The sequence below is a fragment of the Struthio camelus genome, chromosome Z, assembly GCF_040807025.1.
Source record: "Struthio camelus isolate bStrCam1 chromosome Z, bStrCam1.hap1, whole genome shotgun sequence".
In the NCBI taxonomy this organism is placed as follows: Eukaryota; Metazoa; Chordata; class Aves; order Struthioniformes; family Struthionidae; genus Struthio; species Struthio camelus.
The window spans coordinates 31,991,662-32,008,631 of record NC_090982.1 but is presented as its reverse complement, the minus strand read 5'-3'; the positions used below and the strand labels follow the sequence as shown (position 1 = coordinate 32,008,631).

Sequence of the window (16,970 nt, the reverse complement as noted above, 5' to 3'; positions counted from 1 at the left end):
GGGAATTTTTTGCTGTTGTTCCATATATGCCTTGAAAAATTTTTACTCTCAGTACTGAGTTTTCTTCTGTATTCTGCATGTTTTTCTCATATTAACTTTGCAAATAAGTAGGGTGGATTTGTTTCAGTGTTACAGCTTTGTAACAGAAAGAACTAAAAATGGAAGATAGTGGGAAAGGACCATGGCTAATATAAATTAACTTTAAAAAGCCTGTGTTAAGACCCTGCCTAGTTTTGGTTTTGCAAGAAGTGCCGTTTTGAAACGTTTTCTGGTATTCACATCATTCTGTACAATTTGAAACCTTGAGTTATATAACTTTAAACTTAATGACAGGCAATAAAAGGTTTCCCTGAAATAGATTGTGTAGACCTGTTCTAGCAGATGCAACTTTGGTATTGATTTTTTTTCTTAATGTCTTAGAGCCTTGATTGCATCAGAATCATTGAAGACTTAGCAAAAGTTCTCAAGAAACATTCAGGTACTTTCTTGAAAATGAAAATAAATGGCTTCATTTATGTGACTTTGATACAGTGAGAAGCTTCTGGGGCATTGTACATGTTAATTGTTAAGAGAAAACTACATTAAAGAGCTTGATATTAGTAAGAATGAGAGTATATGTTGTGAACGTTTTGGATTTATTTTTGTTTACATATGGAGGTGTTTTAGGTTATAATGTTGTAGGACTAGATTTAAATTGGACAGATAGGTATTCATAACTTGTATGTGTGAAAAGAAGCCTTAAGTTAAAGTTTGGGGCTTCAGGTTAGTTAGCTATATTGTATTTGTATGTTCTGTGCGCAAAAAGTTAATACTGAAAGGCAGGCCAACAGAAGCTTGCTGTAGACACATTCTATTTTATTTACAAGAAAATATGGTTTGTACAGGGTTCTGGTGTATCTCACAAATTTAAGATATTTGCAGTGAATTATCAATGATCTCAAGTTTATTTTACTGTGAAATTTAGACAAGTCTTCAATTCATTTGCGTGTATGTATGTGTGTATAGGTGTGAATAGTGGTTTGTAGATTTATGGTATTTGACAAATGCCTAAAACAGATATTTAAAAAAAAACCCTGAAATATCACCTAAGATTTGGTATCACCTAAGATTTTATTTTGTAACACTTCTGCTGCAGTTTTGGGTTGTGTGTAGAACATTTGATACTGCTATGACTTTATGTTGTCATTCAATATTTAAACGTTTCATTCTAGGTCTAAGGAATGTCTTGCCCATAACAACAGCTAAAGTCCCGATTGTCAAATTCTTCCATGTCAGAAGTGGTCTTGAAGTAGACATCAGTTTATATAACACTCTGGTAAGGTTATCTCCTGTTTCCAAGAATAGGAAAAAGCTGGGCTTCTGGGTGAGGATGAAATGCTGATTTTGCTGAGGGTCAGTAATAACTTACCGATTACCTATCTCAATTTTAGATTTTTGAGTATCAGTTTTTTATTTGACTACAAGTGGAGTCAGTTACACAGTTGAGACTTCAGAGTTGTCACTTCTCTAAGACAATATATCTCTTCTTCAGTAAGAGTAAGTGCTAATCTTTTAGGTGTCTGAGTCTTTCTGTAACTCAGAAAGAGAAAGTAACATAACTTCAGTCTTTCCCCCCCACACCCAGTCGTGGCTGTTACTTACACTTTGAGACCTGGGACAGTGGTTTTGAAACCAGCTTGCCTGAACTGGGACACACATTACAATCTACAAAAGACCACTAATCCTCGGCGAAATATTTTAAAAACAAGTTTTGTTTTTTTTTTTCAATGTCTATGAACTTCAAAAGCCAGTTGCTTGAAACATCAAAGGGAAGTAAGTTTTAGAGACAAGCATTAAACTTTCTGAAGTTTCTGTATCAGCCCAAGGGGAGTCTTGAGGAGGATACTTCAGCTACTCAGTAAGTCTGAAAGTCTGTTCTTGAAGCTATGCATCCATATGGGTCAGCTGATAGCTGTCACATCTCTGGGCTGAAAATCTTTTAGTTAAAGAACTTACCTTTACCAAATATTTTGAAAACACAGTAATAGATTAATGCTTCCCTTTCTGATGTACTGTTCTGTGAATGCTGCTTTGTACCACTTGTGAGCAGATTAAAGATGTTTATCAGCTCTTTAGCAGGTGATAACCTCATTGTTGAATGCTTCTTTTCTCAGCAATAGGGCTTCACGTTTGCTTTTGTTGAGCACACAACTCTAGTGTTTTTGTCCACAAATTAATTATGACTTAAATAAAATGGAATGGAAAAAGTATGCATGTATACATGTGAACTCTCCAACTACAGTACAGTACTCTGAATCATTCCTTGACTTTGCTTATCTTGACTAAAAATGTTTTTCATGTTTTGAGAGGCTTTAGCTTATTACCTCTTTTCTGCAGGGCATGTGTTTTTTTGTGTATGACTTTCTTATTTTTATAGGCCTTGCATAACACAAGACTCTTGTCATCATATGCAGCCATTGATCCTAGAGTAAAATATCTATGCTACACAATGAAAGTCTTTACAAAGGTCAGTATACTTAACATAGTCTAGAAGCAGTAGCACCTACAGCAAGAAATGATAACTATGAAAACTATAATTCATGTTTCTCTTTCTAGATGTGTGACATTGGAGATGCATCTCGAGGTAGCCTTTCTTCTTATGCATATACTCTTATGGTGCTTTATTTTCTTCAACAGAGAAATCCACCTGTTATCCCTGTTCTTCAAGAGGTACAGTATCTCAAGGAATAAATGAGTATCAGTGCACAGCATTGACCAGAAGAATGTCAAAGAGCTGAGTCTGAACAGCTTTTCTAATGACTTAATATTATGTTTTTAGATCTACAAAGAACCAAAGAAGCCTGAAATTTTAGTTGATGGCTGGAACGTTTATTTCTTTGACAAGATAGAAGAGTTGGTGAGTATATCAGCAAATGAATTTGAAATGATGTTATCTGTAGTTTAGCAAATGAAAAAGAATTCATTTTAAGGAACAATGTCCTCAAACATAGTGGTTGAATATAGAATCCGGTTTCTAAAAAATGACTTGATCGTAAGTTTTGTATGAGTGACAAAGAAGAAAACCATATTAGTAATACACATAAATACTAGACAAAGAAAAGGAAGTGGAGTGGCTATTGCTTTGAACATCCCGGTCCCATGCTGTGAAGTTTTCAGAACATAACTGATTGTATTTAACTAAGTATGAACAAATCTGCAAAATCTGAATAAACAGATTTGATAGAAGGTGTTAATGAGAATTAATTGCTGTGTATGTCACTCTACTGGGTGGAGATATCGCCTACAAATATCAGCTGCATATCTAGTCACCGTTTGTTTAATCCACTTCAATAATTTTGTATTATATGATGAAATAGACTGCAAGAGAATTAATACAGTTTTGGATAACAGGCAAAACTAAATGTTAGAAGAGTTATTATTACTTTTTTGTTGCTAATCTCAATGCTTAAAAAATATTGGCCATTTTAAAGTCCAAACTGGTTTATTAATACTAATTATGAAGAAAAGGGAGGTATTGCAGAGTAACTCAATCGTGTTTCTTTATAACATAAAATTTACCTTGAGTATGATTATTTTCATTATTTGAAATTCAAACAATGTAAGTACTGGAAAAATAAATACTTCTATCATTTTTAGTCTGTTGTTTGGCCAGAATGTGGCAAAAACACTGAATCTGTTGGGCAGCTGTGGCTGGGACTTCTCCGTTTCTACACAGAGGAATTTGATTTTAAAGAGCACGTCATATGCATTAGGAGAAGAAATCTGCTCACAACTTTCAAAAAGCAGTGGACGTCCAAATACATTGTAATTGAAGGTAAAAGCACATAAAGCACATAAGTATGCAGAATTCCTGTAACGCCCACAGGAAAATGTGGTCCTTCCACAGAGTTTTTTTTGTTTCTCTGTTGCTAGATTAGAAACTGCTATTTGTGCATGTTTTGAAATCTAGGCAAAATTCCCATTGAATTTCAGTACTGCTAGAAATTCTTCAATTTTTTTTCCATCTGAAAAGAAGCTGCAAAGTAAACTTCATACTTTGCATAATGCCAGTAACTTACTTTAAAATGAATTTAACCAAATGCTTTGGAGAAGAAGTTAGCTATAACGCAATTGAGGGAAGTTAGCTATAACGCAATTGAGGGAAGTTAGCTATAACGCAATTGAGGTTTTACACTAACTTATATTTAGTTGACTCCATATTTATATGACTGATTGTACCATATGTATGCGTTACACTGTTAAGTAATACCACGGTATGAAGAAAATACACTGGCACATTTTAGAAAAGTTCCTTAGGCCACGATTTGCTAGCCCATCTGATTTTCACAGAACGAATTTCTGCTCTCCTGCCCCCCTAACAAAACTTAGTCTTTTATAATATTTCAGTCAGTTCAGAGGTGAACTGCTGTGATGTCTTGTCCTTGTAGTGAATTTGCGTTCAGTAAATTTGTGAAGACTTATATTTGTGTATTAATTCTGCATTAGGATTAGCTGCCTTGAGTTGTCATGCATCTATACAATGCTGATTTTGCCCTGTAATGTGTCTTATACAGATCCCTTTGATCTGAACCACAATCTTGGAGCTGGATTATCACGAAAAAGTAAGTTTTCTATTGAAAAATTTGGGCATAAAGTGATGATCTTATCTTAGATCCTGTTTTGATGGTTTGTTTCATATTTGGATGATTTTTTGTCTCTTTTTTTTCTTCTTTTCAGTGACAAACTTTATAATGAAGGCTTTTATCAATGGGAGGAGGGTATTTGGTACCCCTATAAAAATATTTCCTAAAGAATATCCATCAAAAATGGTAACTTGCTTTAAAGGATATGACAGTTTTAAAAGGGCAGTGTGTATATGGGCGTGCTCTTACGGTACATGAAGTATCACTTGTGGGAGTATGGGGGCACTCTCTTTATGCTCTTTTAAATTTAAATAGTACTCTAACAAATCTTCACTATGAGAGTTATTACTGAATATTATTTTTGTTTTGTTTGCACATGAAAAGTGGTAACATGCAGCATACTAGTCAAGTCAGGGCTTCATGGTACAGGCTTAACATAAATTGTAGTCCCTATCAAAACAGCTTACCATTTTTTTAAAACTGCAGTTAAACAGCTTGCAGACCTGATGGTCCATAAGCTAACTGTGGAGAAGAGGTGGAGGTGGCCATTTATCTCATCTGGTCTTTCAGGAGCTCAGCTTCACACATAGGTTTATTCTTTTCCATAACTCAAGTGTATTTTAACTCTCGTTTATCTGTCTTAGATTCCCAAGTGCGTGGACTTGTTTTTTTGAATGCATGATTTCTTTTTCAGGAGTATTTCTTTGATCCAGAGGTACTGACAGAAGGAGAATTGGCACCGAATGATAGGTGCTGCAGAATTTGTGGTAAAATTGGCCATTTCATGAAAGATTGTCCAATGAGAAGAAAGTGAGTATTTGGGGTCTGTGTGGAACATTTCCTTAGCTTTGTTTGAAAGAAATATTTGGATAGTAATGTTAAAGCAAAAATTGTAGATACTGCAAATGATTTCTTTACTGTTAAGAAGAATATGTATCAGTATCAGCTTTGGCAGTGGGGGCAAAAGGGGCTGTTCATAACTTGTTAGTCAGTGTTGAATTGCCGCTTAACTTCTTGCCAGCATCTTCTCTAGTGTTTAACAGAACCTTTTTCATAGAAGACTACCATACACACTTACCCGGTATCCTCTCTACTTAGCTTAAGGAGGTAGATGCTGATTCTGGGCTTTACGTAGGAAAGCAGTAACTGAAGAGAATCTAAATGCAAAGCTGAATAGCTGTGTGTTGCGAACAGCACTCATGAAAGCTTTCTACATGTTTTCCTTTAATAGCTGCTGTTTCTAGAACCCTGGTGCTCCCAACAAGAGATGAATTTTTGTCCTATTCACAGAATCATGCCATTCATGCCCAAAAGCAAAATTATGGCATGACAGCATGACTTTTTTCAAGCACATTTAGATCGGAACAGTGTCGGTATCTATAGCCAAGAGCAAGGCCTTCTCATCCTCAGTCACCAAATATTCAAAATTCAGTAAATACCTTCCAGTAGCAAATGAATGCTAAACTGGTATTCCTGCTCTTTACATGGCAAACGTTCTAAACTTAAAACTGATCCAGTGATTTTTTTCTAGTAAAGACACTTGAAGCACTTTAAAGACTTCATGTTTATAAGACAGTGCAAACCAGCAAATAAAAACCTTAAGAGGAGGAAATCATGGAAGCCTTTGTGCTCATTTGTAAGGTGAATGGAAAATCTAACCTTTGTTTACAGTCTGTAAACAAATCTTAAATTGTAATTAAAACACCTGAACTTAAGCAGCTAAAAAGCTGGCATAGAAAGATTGAAGTTGCCTTTTTGATGCACTGTAGGGAATTGAATTAATGTTGCTGAGATCATTACCTTAGTAATCTTTTAAACTTCAGCAAATTTAAGTATAGTAATTGATGATGGTTTGAAAATAAAGAATTCTGAAGGTGTTCTGAAAATGCACTCGGTCTAAATTGCTCTTTTAAATACACTTAATACTGCATTCTGGAGTGAAACCCCTGTGCATTTCATATGCAGCTATGCTCTAGGCAACAGTAGAGTACAAGGGAATAGGATTTTGCTTCTAACATAAATGTCTTCTGGGGTCAGACCACTGGTCCATCTAGCTGAGTCCTCTGTCCAGCACTCGCAATAGGAGATGCTATTTATGGAGGACATGCTAATTGGTTGTTTTCTGCAGTCTCTTCTCTTGTATTCCCCCAGCATCCACAGTAGCTGTATGAGCACCTACCTGCCCTGGTCTTGTGGGCCAGAGTTGTGCCTGATTTTATTTAATCTTTTTTTTGAACCTGCTTCTCTTGCCTTCCTTACCAATCTTCTATGGCATTCAGGTCCAGAAGTACATTAACTGCTGCTTAAAGCAGTACTTTATCTGTTTTAAACCAAATTCACTTTAGCTTCATCGAGCGTTCCATAGGTAGAGTGTTGTGGGATCCAATTAATAATAATTCTGCATTGGTGAGTTTGTAAGCCATGCTTGTGTCCCCCCCCGCCTTCCACCACCTTCTGTGAGGTGAAGAGTCTTTCAGTACCTCCTCCTAAGGCAATTGCTCCCTAATTGTTTTAGCTGCTTTTCTCTGTACCTTCTCTAACTCTGCTACTTCCTTCTTAAATTATGGAAACCAGACCAACATGCAATATTCACGTATAGGCACACCATGTTTTTTATAGAGCAACAAAATATTTTCTGTTTTGTTCCGAGTACTTTATCTGATGATACCAATATCCTGTTAACTTTTTCAGCTGCTACTGTTTGATCTGTTTATTTTTGAGATTTCTCTAAAATTATTTCAAGATCTCCTTCCTTATTTCTAACTGTCAGCTTCCATGGTTTAGGTTATTTTTCCCTGGATGTATTACTTTACATTTATCTACGCTGAAGTTCGTCTGCCACCTTTTTACTCATTCACTCATTTTTTGGAGGTTATTTTCAGGTTGCTAGCCAATAGTGCTGTGTGTGACTGACTGAAAGAGCCTCAACTTGGAGGTTTCACTGATGTCTCCTTCTCCAGATAATGGATGAAGAGGTGGAATAAACTGGTCCAGCAGTAATACCTGGGTTCACATTGCTGGATCTTTAAGACACGTGGACTGTTATAAGCTTCTCCCAGTAGGAAAGATTTTTAGAAATACTGTGAATATACAAAGTTTCAGACTAGTAGAAGGAATCAAGATTTCTGATGGAACTGTACAAAACAGAAATGAACTACAGTCCCATTTTTATAGCTTGTTAGCATTTTGCTTGGTGTTTCTTCTCTTCTGCTTGTCTCTTGCTACTCCAGCATCTAGATCTGTTTATATTTCTTGAGTGTAATTATTAGATTTTAGTGCTACATTGTAATCTATTTATAAAATTACATTAAGGATACATTACATTCACTCTTCTACCAAACAGTGCTGTAGTAAAGGAAGGGATGCATTAATTCAGTTTATTTAACCCACTGAAGAAATACATGAGGATTATGTCACTTGTATGCAACCTTTTTTTCTTTTTTTCCTCCACGTATGGATGTAAGGCCTATGAACCCTGCTGCCTTTTCTTCTCCTGCAGACTGAGGCGGCGACATGATTATGAAGATATCAAAAGCCAAAGGCACGCAGAAAACAAAGAGAAAAGAAGCAAAGAGGACAAAGAAATTCAGAATAAAACAACAGAGAGAGAGAGCTCAATCAAGGAGGGAAAGCTGCTGCAATGTACACCTCAGAAGAGCAAACTAGCAAGGGGAGTAGTAGAAACTGGAAGAGACAAGACTCCAAGGCAATCAGCAGAGAAATGGAAGCGCCTGGAAGACAGAGACTTGAGAGAAAAACGTTGCTTTATCTGTGGAAGAGAAGGTCACATTAAAAAAGAATGCCCACAGTATAAAGGAGCTACAGGTATGAAACCGATATAATTGAGCAATTTAAACAATTTACTTTTTTTTTGAATTTATTTAATAGGGTTGACTAGTAAGGATAAGGTTTTTGCCTTTATGCCATGTCATCCAAAGTTACTTATTTTAAAACGTAGTCATACCTGGTCAGTTTTCCCTTCATCCTCATCTACTTTTCGGAACAGTGCTGTAGCCTGAGAGATATGGCATGGTTTCTGGTAGCAGGTTAAGATGCTTGTATAGAAAGGGTATCAGTTTCAAATAGGTTGAAAGTGCTTCCATCGCCTTCACCATATAATAGTTTGCTAACATTTCAAATTACAAATTTCATTTCAGTAGATCATAAGTACACGGGAATAAAAGCTAGCCGGTAGCTCTTCCTATCACCTGAAACGGACTTCTCTCGTAAATACTCAAGTAATTTTAACAGTGTATAATTGCTCTAATAGAATATTGCGAATGAAATAGAATAAAAAACATTCCACGCAACTTAGCTGTCAGAGGAATACTCTCCACAGCAATCTGTCTTATTTTTTCTCTGACCGCACCTTCGACTTTTACTTAAATTCAAAACCTACAAAAATGTCCCCAAACACAGATCCTGACCGAGAGACTTGTAAGCCACAGTGAACTACTAAACAGTAGCTAAGTTGTCCCTCAGGTAAGAAAGCTCTACTATCATCTGCCTTGTAAGTGAAGATCACTCTAAGAGAAAAATGAGACTTCATAAGATGGTGAATGGTGCCTTCCAAATGAACATAGTATTACAGTTTTTCTTTAGGTACACCTAGAAACACATAAATTAGGAGGCCAGGTAATAATAGGAATCCTTTGCATAAACATAATTTTAGAGCAGCTCTTCTCTACCAGCAAAAATATGCCGTCCTGGTTAGATAAACAGACTCTCCTTATATATCAAATATATGCAGTGTAAGAAGGCGTAAGAGTATGCTATAACTAGATACTGGAAGTGGCAGGAAAATGGTACAAATATATTGAGAATGTTCAAGATACTCACAAGTATTTACAATTTGATCAAACCACCAAAAGTATTGGATGGAAAAAAGGTTAAAAAAATCAAGCTACATTGCATTTAGTTGCTGACCTTTCGAAAATGTAAGTCAAGTCTAAATTTATAGAATTTCTGAATTTCTATATTTTTGACCCAGTCTCTGTGAGCATTTCTTGTAAACATTCCATTTCCTAAGATACCAGTTTACTAAGATGAAAGGAAATATGTCTGACTGTTCTAGAGCCACTGACACTGCTGTATTTTATATCATTCAGTCTACGGGAGTAGTACTGAGACTGTGCATGTGTCCAAAAATCATTAATTCTGGAGCAGGAGTTTTTGTCTATTATTTATATTTTGGGAAAGTCTGAATTTGAGGAAGAGGAGTCTTACTGTGGGGTGGGTTTTTTTTTTTTTCCTCTCCTGTCTAGCTTTGCGCACAAAGTATTCTCTCTGGCTGAGTAGGGCTTAAGGGATCTGATTTTTGTTCCTTGCTGTGCTAAACATTTTATGTAGGACTGTGGACAATTCACACTATCCCAATATCATCTTCAGTCTTTCTCTGAAGGTCCCTGTCTGCTTTGGTTGATTCTAGAGGCAGATACAGAGCTTAAATTATTGTCAGTTACAAACTTAGATGCTTAGTTGTAGGTGAGATGGATCTTGCCTAATTGTGCCAAGCTTCCGTATTATAAAATTAATGAAAATAATAATGGCGTACCTTCTCTATCTGATGAAGGCAGATTTTAAATGTTGTGGTATTTTTATATCCAATGGTATCTGAGAGAGAAATTGAGTTTCAAATCAGTAAATCTGTTTTATTACAACCCTTTCAGGTAGTTCAAAATCAGAAGTGTTGTGTGGATCCCCGTCTTTACCCAGTGCTGCCAAACACGCTGGTAGATTAAATCAGGTAAACATCAAATGTCTCTTTTTCTAGATCTTTTTCTCTTTGAGTGTACTAAAGCCCATATAAAGTAATTAGCAATACATTTACATAAGCTTTTAAGAACACCCTTTTACTTTTGTTTGTGGAATGCCATAATTCAATTTTTACTCATCACTGTGTACATGTCGTTTATAGGGATTGGTTATACATGAAGAAAAAAAGAAACAAAAAGGAAAAGTGTTTTTGAGTCCCCAATCAGGTTTGTATGTCTTAATTCAGAAATTCCATATAAAAGTGTGTCTCTTTAACCTGCATTGCTCATCAGTCCGTATGGGACCTCTGCCCAATATGTGGAACACAGCAGTCCGGATAGGTTAGCAGACAATTCTGAAGTGAAGCCAATTTTTTTTAAATTGTAAAAGTGTGCAGGCTTTTTTGATTTTGTTTTGGAAGTGAAACTTGTAAGGCATGCCAGTTCTCTCTGCCATTTTTTCTTTAGCAAACTCTGATAGATTTATTTTGCAGATGGATGCGTTGGTTTTTATCCATCTCTCTCTTCTCCTTCGTATTTTCGCATACATGGGGTTCTGTGTTTCTCTTCAGGGACCACATGTGGAGCGCTTCCTTGTGGGGCTTCCTCAGAGTAAACGTCTAGAAATCCACATGATCAGCTAACTTAGGAGAGACTATGGAAGCGCATCCTTTGTCTGAACTGCCAGCATGTGTGAAAGTTAATTATACTGACAGCAGCAGTCTGATCATGACATAAAGGCCTTTGTGCTGTGTCTAGATCAGAGATGTATTGTGTGTATTGTGTTAAACGCATGGTTGCAAATGCAGCTTGCTTACAGTAATTTTACACACTTAAATCATTTAGTGGTGCAATGAACATTTTAAAAAAACCTGCTTTTTTAATTACTTTGAGTCTTGAATGGAACTCTGCAAACCTGCACATAAATTTCACTGGTGCACCTGAAGGGGGAGTTAAATAAACAGTGTTCACAAACTTCTGAAAACTGAACTGCAATTAAGTATCTCAGATTCTCAGTTTTGGGGGTATTTTCTATTTTCACAACTTCTCAAAACTTAACGTTGGGGTCTTTAAACACAAAGTGATTTGTCATTAGGTTTTAGTTGCAAAAATTATAGTATTTATTTTTATATTTTAATATCCCCTGCTGTTCATAAGCAACTCATAATACAAAGTTGACTTGTGTTGGCTTTCAACATAATTTGACAGTTTTTCTCCTGACTGATGTTTGAATGTTGCAGTTATTTTATGTCCTTTTTTTTTTTTCTTTAAGTGTAATGCTTTTTTTTCCCCTCCCTCCCCAATCTAGGCAGCCTTTCCAATAAATACATGACTCAGGGAAAAGCCTCACAGAAGAGGACCCAGCAAGAATCATGAGGGGTATGAAGCACTGTTAAATTGCAATATAGGCCGTTCGTTCATTTAAAAATGTTCCCCCCGCCATCCCCCTACCTTTGGCTAAAGCATCTGGATTCACAGGACAGCAGCATAAATGATCTTCAACTTTATAAAGAGACATGAGTATTTTTATTTTAGATTGCTAGTCCAAAAAACTATGGATTTTAATATCATCTCCTACCATGGACCCCTGCTCGTAAATAGATTGTTTGAACATTTTAATAGAAAGCCATGATGTTTTGTATTTGTTTACTAAGTAAAACATGTAGATAAGGGCAGGTACTAAAAATGGACCATTGTCAAGGTTTTATCGTTCAACCTGATCCTTTCAAAATGCACTAGAATTGTGTGCAAGCCAAATAAATGATCTATTTTCTTCAAAAATTAATTTTTGAAGGAGGAAATAGTATTTATTAATGTTGATTGTTTACTGAATCCTTGTGTAAAAGTGTTTGAAATGTTTGTAGACTGCTACAGCTGTGTTTGCAAACTTTTTTTTTCTGTAGAGAACTGAAAATGTGGACATAAGTAACCTATGTAAAAAAATATCTGTGGACAAGCAGTGCCATTTAGTTTTCTTCCTTCCTTCCCCCCCCTCCCCCGATGATTTTATCACAGTTCATTTGCTGCTGCGCTTGTGTACAGGAAAAAATGACTAAGAGACAGGTCAGTCCTGTTTGCTGCTAAGAATCTTTTTTCATGGCCTTGAAGACGCAGATAAAATTGCTTTAAGGATTAAAATAAATATTTGGCAACTGGGGAAAACGCACTTCCATTTTCATAAAATGTGAAGAGGATCCTTCTACCAGCCAATAACTTAATTAATGTTACCGACTTGAACCTTACTCGAAGTCCTGCCACAGCTGGTAATGTACCATCTTATCCTGTTCAGGCAAGAATTATTTACATGGTAAAATGGAAACCACTGTTATTTATGATTTTGAAATAAAAAAAAAAAATCAAAATTCAGACAAGTTTCTAAATTTCTTCTTACACTATACATAGTTGCTAGTATTCTTGATTTAAATGCAGAATTAATTATAACTTATTAGAATTCTATCTCTGCTCTTTGAAATATGTCCTGTTTACTGATTTTTTTTTTCTTAACTGTCTACTTCTAGTAAAGATAAAAGCTAGAATTTTCAAGGAGGCTTTAGGGAACTGGGATCCAAACACCTATTCTTCATTTCATCCCTCTGTAACCATCCATCTATAAATTTCTAGATGCGCAGCTTTCCCCAAAAAATGCTTTTGTATTTTTTGCTCACCATATTTTCAAGCAAAATCTTAGCCAGCAACAAACAGAAAACATTTTCAGTTTTCTTCTGTAGCATTTTTTTCATACAGAAATAAGTCAATATTCTCGCTCAAAAATAAGTTGTTTCTTATAATTTTTATTCATAACCAAAGGATGCAGATGCTGACATGCCTTGTGTATGCAATGGCTTATTTGGCCCTCTCTTCAGAAATGTATTCAATTTTTGCTGATGGGAATGAACTGTATAAACCTGTAAGGGATAACAGCATCATAGCACGTAAAGATGGAAGACGTCTTAACAACAACAATCAGATTTACACATACCGTCTTCCATTTCTGTTATTTTGTGGTTTACCTCTGAAGCTTTCAACTATGAAATCTCTGAACTGACGTTTGGATGAAAACTAATTCTGCAGATTCCCAGTCCTCTCACTTTGAAGCTGCCACTTCCTAATGCAACTACAAGTTTTATATTGTTACTATCTCATAGTCCTAAAATAAACCCCTTACACTTGAGTTATATATTAAAGTCTTAAACTAGTAACTAATAAATGCATTTGTCGCCTAAACAGTATTTAAATAACACAGTGATAACTTATAACAGAATGATCTGGAACACAGACTAAACACAGCTGATGAGACGTACTCATCTGCTATACTGATTATTAAAGCTTAGTTCATTGTAAAATCTTAGGAGAGGGACTGATTAAAAATTTAAATAGAAGAAAAGTGAGTCAGTTCTTCATAGCATTCTTGATATCCAAGATCCTGCTTGCTTTAGGTGAGTATATTTTCAAGGGAGCAACTTTCCACATTTTAAAGCAATTCTGAAAAGACACCACGGTATTAAAACAAAGTTTCCTGAAAAAGAACAGTATCAAAACTGGTAGTAGTAAACTAATTCCAATAGTTTACAATTAAGCTATGACTAATAGTAATAAATATTAATAATTTAGAAGATCAAAAAGCAAACACTTTCTGCAGAATATATAGTCAGATGGCTCCTAACATTGCTCTCTGACAAATGTTAGTAATAAACAGACATTTAATACCCACCAAGAAGCTAGCATGTCTTTAGCCTTCATGTTAAAATCCTGAGATGCTCATAATACTGCAGCATCACTATGTCTCTTTTAATCAACTACAAGTTTCTCACTTACTATTTCATCCCTTTTGTTACCTTCTGGAAAGTGTTACGTTTAGGGAAGTCAGATGGCTAGCCATAGAATCCCAGCATCTTCACTCAATTTACTGCGATGCATTAATCTTTTGAAGGGTCTTTCTGGAACAATTGTTCTGCCTTTTAGCAGCCTTTGGGAGGCTGCAGCAAGACCTATGCTACCCCTATACTGTCCCTCAAATAATGCAGCTGGACAGTAAGTCAGCCAATAGTACTGTTCACTGGTGCTGCCTTTTTTTTTTTTTTTAAAAAAAAAGGTGTTATTGTCTTGTTTCACAGCAATTCCCTATGCTCTTCATGTCTCTTTTTCCAAAGTCTCTATGAGTAGTTATCAGTGCTGAAAAAAGGGAGGAGGAGGAAGTTCTATATTTCAGGTATGCAGCACGGTTAACCGTCTTTCTCTCTTGAAGCTTTCCAGTCACTAGCAGACATGAAGAGAAGGAAACTGGGGTCTTGATATTCTGGAATATGAAATTTTCATTGCAATAGCTGTTTCTTCTACCTTTTCTCCTTGGTCATACTCGCTCGTTTTTAATCTGGAGACTAACAAGCATCAAATGATGACCGTATCTGTATTCTCATTTGCAATAATGTGAATGAGTATTTTTGCATAATGGTAAAGACTTAACAGTTAAAATATTTACTACTTGCTTTTAATTTGTTGCTATATTTTCAAGATAAGATTTGAGGTGTCTTTTGACTGTACTTCAGCAATAGCTATTGTTGTTTAAGATGAAACCAAGCAAGGTCAACTATGTAGTTTAACTAGCCTAGCAATCTTAGAAAACTAGGTAACTACTAGGTTTTGTTAATTCTTGCTTCCTTTTAAAATGTTACCATTTTCATATTTTAAAGACCACAAATCCAGCTCTTCAGATTCTTCTGGTGATAGCTGCTTTACAGATATATTTTAAAAAGTTTGTCATCTATTAAAACTTTACTTAAATGTCTTTAACAAGAATTTGTTTTATAAACCTGATCAAATTTTTATAGAAACTGCAGAAGCTGCATCAAAAAAAATCTTTGCTAGTAACTTCTGGGCAATAAATGATACTTAGAATGGGAAAGAAAATATTCTTTCCTGTGGTGATGAAGCTATCAATAATCTTTTGTGTTATTCACTTGAACTGTTTAGGTGTTAATATTGATTTCTGCCTTTATCCTCATTTAGTAATTTACTAAAGATGAACAACACTTTTTTTGAAGCCATTTTTGTATTCCACGTTCAGCATTTTTATGCTGAGAGCCATTCAACAGAAAAGTGAGTAATAATTGGAAGTATCCTAAGTAAATACAAGAAGGTAAAGTTCTTTACACCTACCTGGTAGACTGAAGCATGAATAAAGCGTTAGTTACATTATTTTTACTGACATCAACTTCAGGCTAATAGTAGGTACAAGCCCCTTCACCCCCCCCCCCCCAAAGCAGGGTATTTTAGATGAGAACATGCATACCAGTTGTATATACTTCATGTAGCTAAAGAAAATGCAGCTTTTAAAAAAAATTTTGCTATTACGATTTTATATTTGAAGTACAACTTTGATGCCTCAGTCATAAAGAGCAATGGCATAATTATGTATTTAAAAAAAAAAAAAAAACCTCTTTGCTATCAAGCTATTTAAAACTGGCAAAGCAGGCAACAGGTACCCAAGCAACATCCAGTAATAAGATGTGGACATATCGCTTGCATTAGGACTTTGTGCTTTAAAGGCAAATAGGTCTAATAATACCTGTAACAAACCTAAGTATAGGTTTAAAGTATTATCTGGCAGGTTTAAGGGAGCCAGTATAAGTGGAAAATGGACATTTTTTTTCCTGCCAGCATAGCCATCAGTCTGAAGCGTGGGACTGCTTGTCCTTTGCCAAGGCTCTTGCTGTCCCTCCTGGGTATCCAGCCGTCGTCAGGGTGCGTCCCCAGGGGGCTGGCCCAGCCCTGTGGCACTGGCAGCAGTACCAGCTGCTTTTAGCATCCCTCAGGCCTGACCAGCATGCCTCTGCCATGCACCTTAGGCACATGTGAGACGTGGAAAGAGAGCCTGAAGGCTGAGACCCCAGAGCCGTCAGCGAGGCACGGCCGGGCCTAAATCCAGCAGGGGAGCAAAAGGAGAGAAATTTTGAAGGGGCAGAGAACAGACGGAGCGGAAAAGCAATGTTACGTGCACGCACGCTGCGCCTGCGTTAGCCAGGTGCGATCTGTCAACTGTAACCTGGCACACAGGTTAGTTTCCTGTTTTTACGTATTTTACTGAGCAGTCTGCCTGAAGCGTAACTGTTTTGTGGGTGGGCTTTGCCTCAGGGGCCAACGCTGAAAACGGCATGGCTCTATGCTACGCAGCTTTTAAATGCATGTTACCTGTAATAAATGTCCGCGTCCTCCGCGGACGCTGGCTCTTCTGCAAGAAAGGGTCCTGTAGGATTACTAACGGCAGTGTAGCGGGCCGGCCGGGAATACCGTTAGAAACCACTGCCTGACGCTGCTACCGCAACGCCGACGGGGGATCCTCCCCCGCGCCGCCCGCCCGCTTATCTCTGCGCGCAGCCCTGCGCCTGCCTGCCACGCCCGCCTACGCCGCGCGACGGCCCTGCGCCGTTTGAAGCAGAAGGCGACCGCCTTCCCCCCGCCCGGCAGCGGGCCGTAACGGCCGGCGCGGCAATGGCGGGCGGCGCTGAGCGTGTCCTGCGTCACGCGGGCCGCGGCCCTCCGCCAGCGCTGCCGCCGCGGCGGGTCGGGGAGGGGGGAGGGAGGCGGGCCGGGGGCG

General features: G+C 37.1%; 1 protein-coding gene and 1 long non-coding RNA gene across 5 annotated transcripts in view; one reads left to right on the top strand and one right to left on the bottom strand.

The window, feature by feature from the left end:
• Positions 1-12,716, top strand: part of LOC104140713 (terminal uridylyltransferase 7) — a 34,043-nt gene extending 21,327 nt beyond the window's left edge. Inside the window, exons 17-30 of one of the 3 annotated variants that reach the window (XM_068927226.1) lie at positions 421-478; positions 1,212-1,315; positions 2,417-2,506; positions 2,596-2,709; positions 2,819-2,896; positions 3,637-3,814; positions 4,554-4,601; positions 4,717-4,808; positions 5,317-5,432; positions 8,122-8,447; positions 10,292-10,368; positions 10,540-10,603; positions 11,685-11,755; positions 12,392-12,716. In XM_068927226.1, the coding sequence (XP_068783327.1) occupies positions 421-478; positions 1,212-1,315; positions 2,417-2,506; positions 2,596-2,709; positions 2,819-2,896; positions 3,637-3,814; positions 4,554-4,601; positions 4,717-4,808; positions 5,317-5,432; positions 8,122-8,447; positions 10,292-10,368; positions 10,540-10,603; positions 11,685-11,752 (1,413 nt within the window). In that variant the 3' untranslated portion in view covers positions 11,753-11,755; positions 12,392-12,716. Of the gene's footprint in view, positions 1-420; positions 479-1,211; positions 1,316-2,416; positions 2,507-2,595; positions 2,710-2,818; positions 2,897-3,636; positions 3,815-4,553; positions 4,602-4,716; positions 4,809-5,316; positions 5,433-8,086; positions 8,448-10,291; positions 10,369-10,539; positions 10,604-11,684; positions 11,893-12,391 lie in introns of those variants that run through there. The other 2 variants (XM_068927225.1, XM_068927227.1) reach the window with 2 other exon arrangements.
• On the bottom strand, positions 8,563-16,920 carry LOC138064466 (uncharacterized). 2 transcript variants are annotated; one of them, XR_011137723.1, is made up of 4 exons: positions 16,565-16,920; positions 11,264-11,316; positions 10,177-10,235; positions 8,563-8,677 (listed from the first exon to the last, which is right to left on the bottom strand). It is a non-coding gene; the product is annotated as an uncharacterized lncRNA (long non-coding RNA). The 2 variants fall into 2 exon arrangements; XR_011137722.1 differs by having other exon boundaries at positions 8,634-8,748.
• Positions 16,921-16,970: the final 50 nt, after the last annotated feature.